General features: G+C 35.9%; 1 protein-coding gene across 1 annotated transcript; it reads left to right on the top strand.

Annotated features, from left to right (window-relative positions):
- The first annotated feature begins 11,791 nt into the window (after positions 1-11,791).
- On the top strand, positions 11,792-14,070 carry LOC137746481 (EG45-like domain containing protein). The gene is made up of 3 exons (XM_088690102.1): positions 11,792-12,001; positions 13,465-13,741; positions 13,874-14,070. The coding sequence occupies exons 1-3, from the start codon at positions 11,854-11,856 to the stop codon at positions 13,878-13,880; spliced, it is 432 nt and encodes a 143-aa protein (XP_088546228.1). The 5' UTR covers positions 11,792-11,853; the 3' UTR covers positions 13,881-14,070.
- The last annotated feature ends 1,236 nt before the right edge of the window (positions 14,071-15,306 follow it).

Here is a 15,306-nt window from a genome sequence, read left to right as displayed (position 1 = left end):
ACCTTGAATTAGAATAGACTATTGCCCAAGAAAGCTATTGATTTAGGGTAAATTATTGTGTCAATATATATTCTCCCCCAATAGTGTTTTTTTTTTTAAAAAAAATCTTAATTGGTGATTTATAACTTTAACTAACAAATTTTGCTAAGCAATCAAGTCTTAATTAGAAAAAAATAAAAACTTGTATAATTGGGGATATTTCTATCTAACTTATTCCTAATTTATTTAATTTTTACTGGGCTATGATCGTCCTTATAGATAGAAAAATACACTTATGAGAAGTGTAGAATAAGATTTTTGAAGTGCTAATAACAGTTCCCTTTAGTTTTGATGATTGGATTACTCTTGCAATTGCAAAGGGAGTTGAAGAGATCCCGCCACTGCAAGAATTTATATGCAAAGACAAGGGGCTTATTTGTGAGTGTTTTTAAAATGACTGAAAGCGTTTTTAAATTTTTTAGGTTCCAAAAACACTTGAAGTGCTTTTTGCAAGAAACATCAATTATGTGCAGAGACTTGGATTTACGTGTATTTTACTAAATATTGATTCCAAAAACGTTTTCACCAAAAACGTTTTTAGCCATTTAAAAGTACTTCCAAACGAGTTCAAGTTCTCTGTAGGGCTATGTTCTCCTTGAATCTCCTTCTGGATTTAACATTTTGAAAACTCTTCGACTGGATACTACATTAGTCGCTAAAATTTTCATTTCACATCTGCACTCTAATGCTCCGGCCTGTGTTGGTGCCACAATTCCCCTTGCTGAGTGTTTAGAATTCTTTGTCAGTCTAAAAAAATGTCTTTAAACATCTTGCGAGTGTTTAGAGTTATTTGTTATGTCAGGTGTGTCACTGTTAGTTGAAACCAACAGAAATATTGAATGATGTTATTGTTAGATATAAACTTGCACCACAAGCAATTTGAGCTTCTTATCAAGAGACTGTGGCATGGATGGGTTAAATCTAGGTTAAGTTCTTATTTATGCCTTATTATGCAAAAGACTTTAAATATCTTCGTATGCAAGCCAAATGATAATCACAAACTGATTGGATCTTGATTCAACTCAGTTTGCAACTGTCACACATATATGAGTATTCTACAATCCTTTCCAATCCATGAAAATTTGTTGTACGAGTATTTTCTTTTAAATCCCTTTCAAATCCATAAGACTTTGCATAAGTCTACATAATTATATGAAATCTGTTACTTAAAAAAGTTTTTAAAATTTTTTAAAATCCTATTTAACTACACCCTACTTAGACATTGTTGGTGGATCATCCTTCGCCATCTGGAGGTGATTGATTGTTTGTACGAAGAGAAGGTTAGAATTTCTGCCCTTAAACTCACTTGTTCGAATGTTGCAGCTTAAGAAAACCATCTTTTTCCATCAACGCTCCCCAATTGACAAAGACATTATTCAGCACATGAGATCCTAAACTTCACAATTCGCAAATTTTGAAGGCTTTTGTGCATGAGTTGATGCAAAACACAAACATCCAAAAACTCGTAGGTGAGAGTAATTCGGTTTCTTGTGAAACAATTTTCATATAGTATTTTTCCTTGAAGAATTGGTGTGGGTGTCCGATTTATGAGATAGGCAGAAGCTAGGATTGCATCCCCCAAAAACGTTTAATTAGGAAGATTAGCTTGAAAAAGTAAGGCTCGAGCAACATTAAGCAAGTGTCGACGCTTACGTTCAGCAAAACTATGTTGTTGTGGTGTGTTGACGCAACTAGTTTGATGGACAATTTCCTTGAGATTATAGAAAGTGTCAAGTTTGAACTCAGGACCATTGTCACTTCGAACCATTTTGACCTTAGTATTGAACTGATTTTCTACCATGTGGATGAATTGGACAAGGAATTCTATTGTATCGGATTTGTGTTTCATCAAATAAATCCATGTGCTCCTAGTATAATTGTCAATGATGGTGAGAAACTATTTTGCACCTAAAATGGAAGCAACTTGATAACCACCCCAAATATCAACATGGATTAACTCAAAACATGACTTAGTGGATATGGAACTAAATGAAACGGTAATCTCGTGTGTTTGGCCAATGAGCAAATGAAACATTTATTTGAATCACAAGATTTATTTTGGAAAAAAGGAAATAACATGGAAACTTTATGCGATGGATGCCCAAGAAGTTGATGCTAAAAGCTATAAGGTGGGGTTTTGACGGTTTTGCATGTTCCTTTCTTTGGTGGGTCAAGATAATAAAGTCCATCCCGTTCAATTCCAGTCCCAATCATCTTCCCCGAGTGTAGGTCCTGTACAACACAAAATTGGTTTAGAAAGATTGTGAGGTATAATGAGTCATAGGTTAATTTGCTAATTGATATCAAGTTTAACGTAAAGAGTGATACACACAAAACGTTATCAAGAACAAGGTTGGGAGAAAATAACTTGTCCAACATGAGTAACTTTAGCAAATGAGCCATTTGGTAATTCAGCAGTATGGTTTTTAACGAGTCTTGAAGATGTGAGGGAATCAGGACTGCAAACAATATAGTATGTGGCCCCACTATCCAAAATCCAAACTTTTTCTTGCCATTGCGTGTGAAAGAAAAAGCTTTACCTGAAAGTTCTTCATGGTTTGAAGAATTACCCACTTGGTTGGCAAAAGATGATTTGTTCTTGTTCAGCGTTCGGAGAATTTGCTTGCAATCCTCCTGAGAAAAAGGGAAGTTAGGCATCACTTCCCTTTTGTCGTGGGTTGCAACTTGATTGCCTTCGGAGGAGAAAGGTCAACTTTGTTCACTCTCAAAGACTACCTTCCTCTTGCGGCAAAAACCAAAAGAGTGACCCTTCTATCCATAGAAGGTACACTTGAGATGAGCACGACAATTTTTAGTAGTGTGAATCGTCTTGTTGCACTTCCCACATCGAGGTCCACCATCCTCTGATTCGGCTTCTTGGCTAGTGGTTTTCACGGCGAATTCCGTGGCTTATGGTTGGGTAGTATTGTTTTTCCCACTAGAAACTTCCACTTGTCTCTCATGGCGGAAAACCAATGAGTAGGCTTTGTTTACTGTGGGTAGTGGCCCAAGAGAAGAGTGTTGCTGCGAACAGTGGCGTAAGAATCATTCAACCCTATGAGAAACTTCATGGTCTTCTGTGTTTCAACGTACGAAGCAATCTCCTTCTTTGTTTCACAATTACATGCCAAAATCGAACATAGTACTCCTCGTTCATCCTAGAGACTTTTTAGTTTGGTGAAGTAGGAACTTACTGTCATGATTCCTTGCACGTAGCCGTGAATCTCATTTTCTATGTGAAACAGTTTGACAATGTTCACATGAGAGAATCTTTCCTGTAGGTCAAGCCACATTTGTCGAGCATCCATACAGTTGATGTCGCTCCTTGAAATTTCCTTTGACATCGACCCTAAAAGCCACATCTTCACCAAATTATTGCATTGGTTCCATTGTTGCAATTCTTCAGGTTTGTCTTCGTTTTAAATTTCTAACACGCTTAAGTAGTAACCCAACCATTAACTTCCATGGTATTTAGTTTTCAAAATTTTGTTTACAAATTTAGTTTCCCTAACATTACCCCATATATATGTATATCATTGTGAAACCCCTAATACCAACTTACATGAAGAATGTTAGGGTTCACAACTTAAGCATTTGCATTTATTTTTAAGTTCTGCTAAATTGCTCGTACTATCGGTTTCTTTTAAGAAAACTTCATTTCAACACTTTGGTCCCAAGCAAAAATTTGCCCGATTGACGAGAGAGTTTGCCCGAATAAGTCTAAACTTGTCCGATCTCATTACTTTGTTATGGAATATTTGATAAGTATTTAACGTCATTTCTTTTCTGTTTTTTCATTTTTATACTGTCTGTTATACATTTATGTGATTAAATCTACATGAAGAATACCAATTTACATGAAAGAATATTAGGGTTCCAAACTTAATGCGTGTGATGTCTCTATGACGAACGTGACTAGTTCATGTTAATTTGTACTTATTTAGGTGGGATTTGAGTATTGAACCCTTGCCTTATGTACTTAATCACATCTTTTATGTTGCCCAAACTCTCAATTTCCTTGCGGCAGTGCGCAGTCGAACAACATGCAGCCTTGCCCCCACATTTCAAGGAAATATCTTCTTTTTTTTTGTCGAAGGAAATATCATATCAATTGGGCAATTTCATGGCTGGAGAAGCTGTTGAGTATATAGGTGCAACAGCCTGCATGCAAATGAATAGTATGAATTTGTTGCCACTATAGGTTGTAAAAGAGGGGATAAGATCCTCTTATGAGCAAATGCTCGGGATCCTCATGACCAACCAATACGGGTCGTTGAATTTTGATCTAACGGCTATAATTATTATATAATTTTTAGAGGGATCCCCTGCAACAACCCGTGTTGGTTGGTCATAAGGATCCTGAGCATTTGCTCATGAGAGGATCCTAAAAGAGTTAAGGATACTGAGGAAGATTGTAAAAGAGTACTGCATTCTCGATAAAGTGCTTCGTGCGTAAGGATGACAACGGTTCGGATCGAAAACTTTTGCACTCTTATTTATTTATGTAACTATGAAAAATATTGGTGCACATAACCACAAATTAATCATTTACCTAATAACGAATTTCCCATCGTTTAACTTAACTGGTTTACCCATTTCACCCATAATAAAAACAGAAAAAACAAAATTTTTGTAATTAATGAAAAAAAGAAGCCAGAATGAATCACATTATATCAACCACGGTTTAGTAGTATTTTTAGATACAATTCTTGCCAAATGCGAATTTGAATCGTATTATTGCTAGCCCATTGTGAGATCACGCCCAACAAACAGCCACCCTCTCTCTCAGTCTCTCTCGAAGCAACTGCTGCAAGCATGCAACTCTCTCGAACCGAAGAACAAAGCCTCCCACCACCACACAAATACGGCCAGCCACTACCACACACAACCACGAGCCACCACGATCCGGCGATTCTCCATTTCCCTCTCTCAGACTATCTCTTTCTAGGAGTCGGCGTCTCTCTCGACGATTTCCACAACAACGGCGAGCTAAGAACTCTCCGTCTCACATTTCGATTTTTCATCATTTACCGCCGCTTCTTATTCTCTGAAACGGAAGAGACCCCCGATGATTGAGATCCAGAACGTCATGCAAGAAATTAAAAGCGAGAAGCCCCGGTAATCCTCTTTATGGGATTAATTTTTTATTTAGGATGCATGTTGAATTAGGGATTTACGATTTACGGCTTTTGATTGTTTCTGCATTTGGATTTGGATTTCTGGATTAATTTTATGTGGATTTGGTTGATTTGGATTTTTGATATTGGATTTGGATTTGGATTTGGATTTGGTTTTGATTCGTTTATGAGGCAAATTCCTATTGAATTGAAATTCCGAACTGTACGACCGAATCCAGAAACGTGTTTGAGAATACCGAAATTTCGGTTCGGTTATTCACTTTCTATTTCAACACCTCTGCTTACATTAGTAAGCGAGGCGAACCACTCTAAGGCGTGCACACACGAGACACACGTGTGTCACAGTGGGGGAAACCCTAGCAGCCCCAGCTCATTATAAAAGCCAATTTTCAGCCCCACTTGTGATTTCCGCTCCCTCAAACCCTAGGCGCCGAAGAGCCTCTCACTCTCTCTTCCTTCACTTCTCAGCCAACCTCGAGAACCACACCCAAGCTTTAACAACTGAATCGGTTGCCATATCTCTGCCAGAGCTCTTACGACGGTTTTTCAACAAATCCGAGTTCCAGTCATCAAATCTGAAAGATAACAATCCTCACTCTCTTCCGTCCTTTTCGTGACTGCTCTTAGATTAAACGAAAAGAGATGAGAACCATCTCATGCTTGTGTTCTGGTTATGTGCATTGAACAGGTTCCAGAAGATACGTGCTGCTAGGTTGAAATCCCAAGTGTTCTGATGTTCTGAAATTATAGGCTTCAATAGCTGACCCCGCTCGGCCACCCAAACATTTATGTTGTCATTGATGTTGTAGGGCATTGCAGGAGACTGCTCCTATGTAAGAATTTGTATGGTTTTCCCCCTTTAGTCGAATACTGTTCCACGAATATGACTGACTATCATCCATGATTGATTCGGAATCTAATGAAGTGATAGCCGAAGCACGGAAGTCTAGGGAGTCTAGTAAAGTGCTTTGGCTATCACTTCACCAGATTCCAAATCAGTCATGGATGACAGTCAATCGAATTCATGGAACAGTGTTTGAATAAAGGAGGAAACCATACAAGTTCTTACACAGGAGCAATTGCTCCTGCAATGCCCTACAACATCAACGACAACATAAATGATGGATTTTTTTTTTTTTTCAACGCAGATTGCTTCTTGTTTATCACTTCATGCGAGACGGTGGAAAATTTTCTTTTGAGTTGTGGAGATAGTATTGAGATATAGTTTTTGGTCGGATGTAATATCATAGTGTTACATAAAATTCATGAAACAGAATTTCGTCTTTCCTAAAATCACTCACTGTGACAAGGAGCTTGCCTCCTTCAAGAGGTCTTTAATTTCTCCACGCAATCGGGTTGCCGTAGCACTCTTAACTCCTCCCTGCCAACGAAAAAATCCACCCAAATTCAAATTTTAATTTCAGAATAAATGCAATTAAAGCATAAAAAAAAGATTAAGAGCCTAACTTCGCACAAAAATTAGGATTAAATTGTTTGAATGCAAGTTAAAAATAGTCGAGGAAATTACCTTCTTTAACTGTTCCAGCTACCTAGAGAGGAATTGGAAAGCAACGACGACGATGAATACAATTGGAGCTGCGAAGGAGCTCCGGTGCGCCGGTAGGGTTTCTATTACCCCTCCCATATCCGTATGAGATACCACCTCCTTCGTTTCGGATTTTCCATGCTTCTCTGCAACCGGGTCAGTTGCTATAGACCCAAGTGTAAAACTCCACTGGGTAACCCCAATTTAATTGGGCCTACGTTGTTTGACAATGGTCTAACTAAACAAGCCCAAGTTAGCCCAAATCTCATAAATAACGAGTTTTTTTTTGTTATTGTATCATGTATGTACTCAAATAGATTTGTGATATGCACACCCCTAAAGATGGGGTAGAATTCCCTTCTCCTCAACTTTTTTCACAAAAAGCCATTCAAAAAAATTCTCTATAATTCTAGATATATTTTTCCATGAATTGATTTCAATGATTTTAAAACGACTTAGTACGATGGTCTATTGATTTCCTCTTCATTTATAAGTAAGAGATTTTAAATTTGAATATCGATAATGATGAGTTCGCAACTATTTTAATTTCTCATCCATTAGTCTAAATATATGATTACTGAAAAAATGGATTCCAAAGGAATTAGAAATATTTTATTATTAAATTTTAAGCTTTCACAATCTCACAATCTCACGGCTCAAGTATTGAGGATTTTAATCACAGTTAACGTAAAATCTCCAGAGACGAATAAAAACTTCATCAAACTACATAAAGTCATAAATTTATCAAAATCCCTAAAATTGAATACGCTTCCATAGAAAATACACGGCATAATAAAAAATAAAGGAATGAAAATGTAAAGATGTAATGATTTTACTGAGAAATATTTTAGTTTGTTGAGAAAAGGACCTAATACACCAAGTTTCATAATACAATTGATTCAAATTTAATTTTCAAATTTTTACAAATTGTATTATTACAATTGTTGTTTAGTGCAGTAATTCTGAAGCACTAAGGGTTGGTTTGAGATTGTGGTGCTTTAAAAAACAGCTTAAAATAAAATATGGAATATCAAATATGTTTGGTAAAACAAAAAAAAAAAAACTGTTGTTAGTGACAGTTGAAAAACACAGAAAAGCACAACAGGGTCTATCATGCTTCTAAAGAAAGCATTTTTTATATTTGAACAAACCTTATTATCTATAATAAAGGGTGGGAGAATGAGCTAAATCTCACAATCGACTAGTAATAATGTGGTTCAAATTCGTTTTTGACAAAAATTGAACCTAAGTTCTCTACTTACAAGTAATGAATAATACCACTAAACTGTAATATTAAGTAACTACTTATATCGAAACCATTAACCTTTAACAAACACTTACACGATCCAAAAATACTTTTTAAGTTTTTATGACTAACCAAATCGGTTTCATGTAAATAGCCATTTGGGCGCCAAATTTTAATATCTTTTAATTAACAAGAAAAAAAAAAAGTTATGTACATTCATAGCTATTGACTTAGTGCTCGTTTGGAAATGCATCTAAAATGATTAAAAACGCTTTTGTTAAAAATATTTTTGAAACCAATCTTTAGGAAAAATGCAAGTGAATCCTGGAAACACACTTGAAGTGCTTCCTGCAAGAAACACATAACTGGTGCTTCTTTTGGAAAGCACTTTTAGTGCTTTTGGAACCCAAAAATATTTTCATTAAAAACACGTTCAGTCATTTTAAATGTAGTTCCAAACAAGTTTTTAGATTTTGTTCTCTTTCTCAATCTGGTCCCCAAAAAGGCCTAAATAAAAAAGAGCGCAAAACAATGAAGCCCAAATCATATCATCCCAAAATAGGGCCCAGTCCAGTTAAAAGACCAAAGCACCACTACAAAACGCAGTAGTGAAAGAAAAGAGACGAAGAAGTTCGGCTACTCGCATACCGCCCAGAAACCCTCTGTAAACCACCCACCCCCACCCCACCCCAACCCCGCTTCCCCCTCCTCTCTCTCTCTCTCTCTCTCTCTCTCTCAACTCCGAACAGTGCTTCCGACTCTGGGCTCTGCCCTTGAAGCTTTATAGGTAATGGTCCTTTCTCTGCTTCGCATCTTTCACTTGCGAATATATGTATTTTTTTGTGTAGTTATATTCAAACCAAGCTGCAAGATATATGCAAAATTATAGGTAATAACAAATGTGCCTAGTACATGTAATAATATATGCAAAATTATTTACCTACAAAATAAAAGGATGTTTTTAGCCAATTGATTCAAAGTTAATTAATTGCCTATATTCTTGTTTACCCTAAAAACTATCAAGCCTACGCGGCACGCAGGCCGAGTAATTAGTAAGCTAACTACGTCATTCGGTTGTATGCGGGGCGTGCCAACTCGTTAGCCGAGCTCGGATGGGGAGTAAAATATGTTGATGTGGCGTTGGACTCGCTACTGACTTCTTGATCTTGCGACTGCAGCAGATAAAGGAACACGTCTAGGTCTTCGGATTCTAAAGCCTGAAGACAAGGCTGCTAGTTTTAGGAAGTTCAATATCAAATTCAGCTTTCAATGTGCCGAATGTAGGATTTTTTTATTGGGTGGGCTAATTGAAAATAGTACTATAAAGTCATATGTTTATTTTTTGCTTATATAAACTTATATAATAATCAATATAAAAGAACATCAATATAATATAAACTATTCTCAAAATCATAATCCTAACCGATAAATTCATGGACCATATAAATAATTAACCTACTAATTAAATCAAGAATGAGTAAATATAGAGATTAAGAAAGTACCAAAGGTGACATTTATTGGAAGATCACAACGGAAATTAAGGAATTGCGGAGATAAGGATTTAATTGTGGATTTAAAGAAATTATTGTTCTTTTCTTGAGTAAGAAGCACAGAGGCTAAATTACATAGGGTAAATGGTCTTTTTCTTTAAAGAATATGATAAAGAGGGACTAGAGATAGAACTAAATTATAATTTTTAGCATAAAACGTATTATTTATTACCTATCCTCTATAAAATATACATTAAATAATAATCTCTATTGAAATTGAGTAAGCTATAAACATGATTTTACAAAAGAATAGTTCTATTTACAAACCCATTTTTACTCCCAATACAACCTTATTAATTTTCTGTCAGTGATCTTCTCTAACTCATTCGATTCGAATAACCGAAAATTGAGAAGGGTATGTGAAAAGTAAAAAAATGAGTGTATAGGTAGCACTACTATTATAGAAAACCTCCCTGAGCTACAGTCCACCTTAACCTTGTGGGTAGCTACGCTATTGGTGGTAACCTTGTAATACCTCACTTCGCCGAAAAGACTGATGAAATGACCTCTACTAACAAGGACTCGAAAATCCTTGTCGACCAAGACTTAGATAAATAACCAGTCGGTGTCAACGCAGTGTTGTTTATCCAAACTAAATGTGCTTCTTGATCGGCTGATTCTACGGCTCCAGTATTGTTTATCAAAACTAAAAGTGCTCCTTGACTTTTCAAACCTAATAAAAGTTAGGCTTATCACATCACATCAGAAACCAAACCTATCTAGGCTTCTTCACAATCTTTACCATCATAACCTTTACCAATGCATGCATCCTGATCCCCACCATACTTTGAATGGACAATAATCAGTTTGCAACACACCAAATTTCGTTATACGGAACCATGCATTCCATTTTTTTTTTTGCGCACCAAACATAGGATGAAACGTCTCGTTCCAGTACATTTCGTCCCGTCCCACGTACCAAACGGTAAATGATCCCACTCACATATTCACACGCCAAAACATCCAAATCAACTTGAATTGTGCTGTCATCTTTCCAGTTGGAAATACATATCTCATCTTTCATAATAAATTATTATTAAAAGATAATTATGATAAAACACCATAACATTATCCTTTAATAATAACAAAATGAATTATCTCCACTTTTCATCTGACGGTGTGAAGCTATGTTCACTCAACGACCTTGATTGCACGAATTGATGGTGTAAATTTGAATCCAAACATTATCCTCCAGTTAAACTGAATGATTAAGAAAATTAATCATTTATACCTGGCTCTTAACTATTCGACATGTTATTCGGCTATCCACCCCATTCATTCAAAAGATAAAAAAAGCGGAGCCGAAAAACACCAAGCCAAGACATGCTTGCACTCGGCCAAGAGATTTTTTGAACTAATGCCAACAAGAAATGGCTTTGTGAAAACCAAGGCCAAAATTTTTTAAATATTGGCCTAATTCTTTTCCACCGAATGGCCTCTCATAATTTCTTTTTGCCATGGGCCACTCTAACACACCTAAAGGAAATTAAGCCTTAGAAATTTCTGATCTTCAAAAGCGGGTAATTATCTATACCTCCAACCTCATTGTAGGGTCCCGGCGTGGTTCTCATTAACGGTCTGTCATTAATAATGTAGCTTTTTATTTTTTAACATCCAAGGCCAGAGTGGAAACACGAATTCAACCTTGCCGAGTAGGCCACTTGTCGAGGAAGAATAGTAACCATAGACTAGATGATTTTGGCTTCTGTGCTGGATATTCAATAGACTAAACAACGTGGAGAATCAAGAACCTCCGCAGCAATATATGGTTGCCGTCAGATTGGACAGGGTGGCTCTTCGCTTTCCTTTTAATTTTCAAATTTTGCCTTTTTTCTTCTTCAAATTTTAACAAAGCAGCAACTAGAGCTAGTGTGTTGAATTTATGCCAAATCTATTTTTTCACAGCTTCTAGTATCCTTCTCCTCAAATCTCTCTTCGCTTTTTGGAACTTCTCGTCCATATTAAAGATAACAGTGTGTTTTTTTTTTTAATTGGAAACAAAATGTTGAATTTATGTTATTTTGGTCATAAAAAAAGGTAATAATTAATTTTGTTAGGGTTTCAAAAGTCATTTTACAATAGGTTAAATATGTCATTAAAATTTTCAGTAAAAAGTAGGAGGGAAAATAGGATTGAGGGGTGGGTATATCATGCTTATATCAAAAGAACCCAACAATCAATTGGCATATGACGATTGACTGACGTATGGAACATGACGATTGACTTTGCAGGTTTCCGCTATAAAATGGAGCAAAGGATTTACGTTTTTTCCCACAGAAACTAGATCAGAAGCCTTTAATTTCGCCCTACAAAGTATTGCACTAGAAACAAAGTATGCTAGGAAGTTGTTTTACAGGAGACAAAATGAGAATGGAGACGCGAGTTCTCATTGTGGTGGTCGTGGTGGCTATGTTTATACGCCTTCCCTCCGCAGCATACGCAGACGAGGGAACAGCCACTTATTATACACCTCCTTATGTTCGTAAGTATATATTTCACCATTTTCAATATATGATCACAATCTAAATTACTTCCTCATTGGGAAACTGGTGTTCTGTACACTGCTAGTTTTGCCATGGTGTGGAGAATTGGTGGCTTGTACATAACTTATGATGTCAATGCTCCTACTGGTATTAATTCTTATGTACGTACCAGTCGGCCTTCGGAGCTCGTTCTTATCTTTAAATCAATCTGAAATAACGTACAATTTTTAGGGTCCAAGAATAAGATGAAATTATATTATAGTTTGTCTAGAACCATAAACATCTTATGCTCAAAGGTTCTAAAAGACGCTATATGCTAGTTGGACGGCGGACTGGAGCCTAGGCGGACTAAGCAGATTTAAGTAAATCCATTATATTTTGTGTAAATAAGTGTCTGTTTATATTTAAAATATATATAATTTCATTATAAACTACAAAATAGAATGACATATGTATTATGAAGTATTAGAACATAATGAAAACATAGGGAACAATTATATAGTGTGTGCTCATTTAAGTAGTCAACAAGCTCGTACAATTTATTGAAAAAAATTAAATACAAATTGAAAGTTATCTATTTTCTGTCTAAGTGAGTCGCAACTTAGGCAGGTGCCTAGGTGGGTCTGGGCGGGCTAGGCGGGCGCCTCAGCTGGTCTAGGCATCCTTTCTTAATTTTCAAATGCTTAGGCATTAATTGGGACGGTGACCAGCCGCCTAGCACCTAGGCAGCACTAGGCGGGAATTTTTAGAACAGTAACAAACATTTTGGTACATAGATATATGTATGTATAGAAGATTTCAAACTTTGAGTAGTGTTACATTTACAATCTATTTGTACCATTTATCTAATAAAGGTAGGGTGCATTAACAAATGTGGATCCCATCACATTTAGAAAAATGATACAAATAGATAGTAAGAATAACATTTCATTGCGATATAAACATTTATCTAATGTTTGTGTTGTCAGAATTTTAATTTATCTATTATTCAATCATAAGTATTTTACCTTTTGTGTATATGTAGTCATATCATTTTGTAAGCGTGTAAATATGTTAACCCCACTTATTCAACTAATCGCGTCGAAGGACTCAACTCGTTTATAAATATGTTGTGATGTTTAGGCTAACCTTACCCATGTATCTTGTGACATTTTAACCTACGACTAATTTTCTGTATCTTTTTTTTATTTATCTATATAAAAAAACCATTAACAAATTTAGCTTCATAATTACACAAATGTCATACATTGCATACTAATAATTGAAGTGAATCAGGTTCTGCATATAATACTAGTAAACGTGTTGATCGTGTCAAAATTTGGGTTACCGAGTTTGGCACTAACCCAACTCGTTTATTAGTGATTGTGCTTACGAGATCATTTCCAATTCATTTTTATATGCCAAAACTGGCAACATATATGCATGCCCTTAATTATGTATGTATTGTTTGGTGGACGTGCAGCATCCTCATGCAACGGATACCAAAATGATGGAGTGATGATAGCGGCAGCAAGCGATGCCATTTGGGGCAACAGAGCTGCGTGTGGAAGACGCTACAGTGTGACATGCATCGGAGCCACCAACCAAGGTGTGCCACAGCCTTGCAAAGGGAATAGCGTTGTCGTTAAAATTGTGGATTACTGTCCTCCTGGATGCCGAGGAACCATCGATCTCTCTCAAGAAGCCTTTGCTGCAATTGCTAACCCCGACGCCGGAAAAATCAAGATTCGTTATACCCGGTAAGCGCGCGCGCACGTGTATATATATAATTTTTTTTATCTTTTAGTTAATAAAATTCATCATAATTAACCTCAGATTATGAATTGAAATTTTATTTCGTCTCGGTTTTGTGGTGGGTATGCACTATGCAGGGTTTGAAGCAAGCACGCTCTCCAAGAATGAATAAAGTAGTCATTTAGACTAAGGTGGTCATATCATATGGTCCAAGGACCACTTGTAGTAACACCTATCAAGTAATTGTGTTTCACAATTTCAGACGTGATGAACTGATGTTATGAATAAATGTGTGTTTATATATTCAAATAAAGAGTTTAAATATTATTTTTCATTGTACAACATCTTTGTGCACTTACTCGAATATGTGTGTGTGTGTGTGTATATATATATAGTAGTACTACACACATATGCATTTTTAATATATATATATAGTAGTACTACTCACATATGCATTTTTAATTGTGATATACCATTTTTACTTTTCGACCATCAGATAAGATCTATAGCATTATTTAAATATATGTATTTGATAATTAAAATATGACTTTAGCTCCTTATACTTAATTTTTTTTTACTTCATTAGAAGAAAAAAGCTCATTTATCACAGTGAATGCCCGTAATAAATTGCAATCCACCACGAACACTGTGCTCGTTAGTATTCTGGATGTGACAAAAAGTCTCAGTTTCTACCACAGGTTATGCCCATTGTCAAATGCAATATAACCATGGATTGTACCCGTGGTAGAATGAGATCTAACACCATATGCTATGGCCGTTGTCGATTACTAATTGACCATAACTAATGCCCGTTATAAATTATTTTCCAAAATTAAAAAAAATAAAACTATTTAACAAATATATACTACAATATAATAACTACATAAAAAATACTTGATAATATTATAATATAATTTAAAAATACTTGAGTTTCCAAGTGAATACATAAACAATGGAAGTAATAAAGTACTATCCATGTAGTGCCTAATGAATAAATAAACAACGGAAGTCATAAAGTACTATCCATGTAGTGCCAAAGTACCATTTTCTAGTCTAATTGAGTTTAAGTTGTATGACAACTAAAATTAAATGGAAATTAACCCAATAACTAAGCTAAAACTGGCCTAAGCAAGGGTGGGTGATAGTTGGCTTATTACAAGTTTGCCACTGACTTGTGAGATGGTATAAAAACAACTTTATAGCCATATCCTCTTTAAGGTTTCTTTAAGGAAAAAAGTGAAAGATTCTCTCTCTCTGTCTCTCTCTACAAAGGGGTCAGCCATACTTAGGATGATTTACTAGCAACAGATCCTTCCTTAGTTCATTTATCTTTTCTTCACCACACATTCTTGGTGTGGAGATTTAGAGGCACCAAAATTTTGGTGCTTTTGGAGATTCTTTCCTCACATCCTCAAGGAGTCAAGAGAAGTAAGGAAGAAACCATCCAAGAAGAGAAGAACAAAAACACAGCATCAGGATCTTGGAGTGAACTTGAAGACCCTATAATTGTGTGAATGCCTTGTGTAATCAAGGATGGGCTTCAAGGGTAATGAAACTCAATCTCTTTCCT

Source organism: Pyrus communis, chromosome 2 (assembly GCF_041283825.1).
Source record: "Pyrus communis isolate YQ-2024b chromosome 2, ASM4128382v1, whole genome shotgun sequence".
NCBI lineage: Eukaryota > Viridiplantae > Streptophyta > Magnoliopsida > Rosales > Rosaceae > Pyrus > Pyrus communis.
Note: the sequence above shows the minus strand (reverse complement) of the source record. Positions and strands in the feature narration are given on the sequence as shown.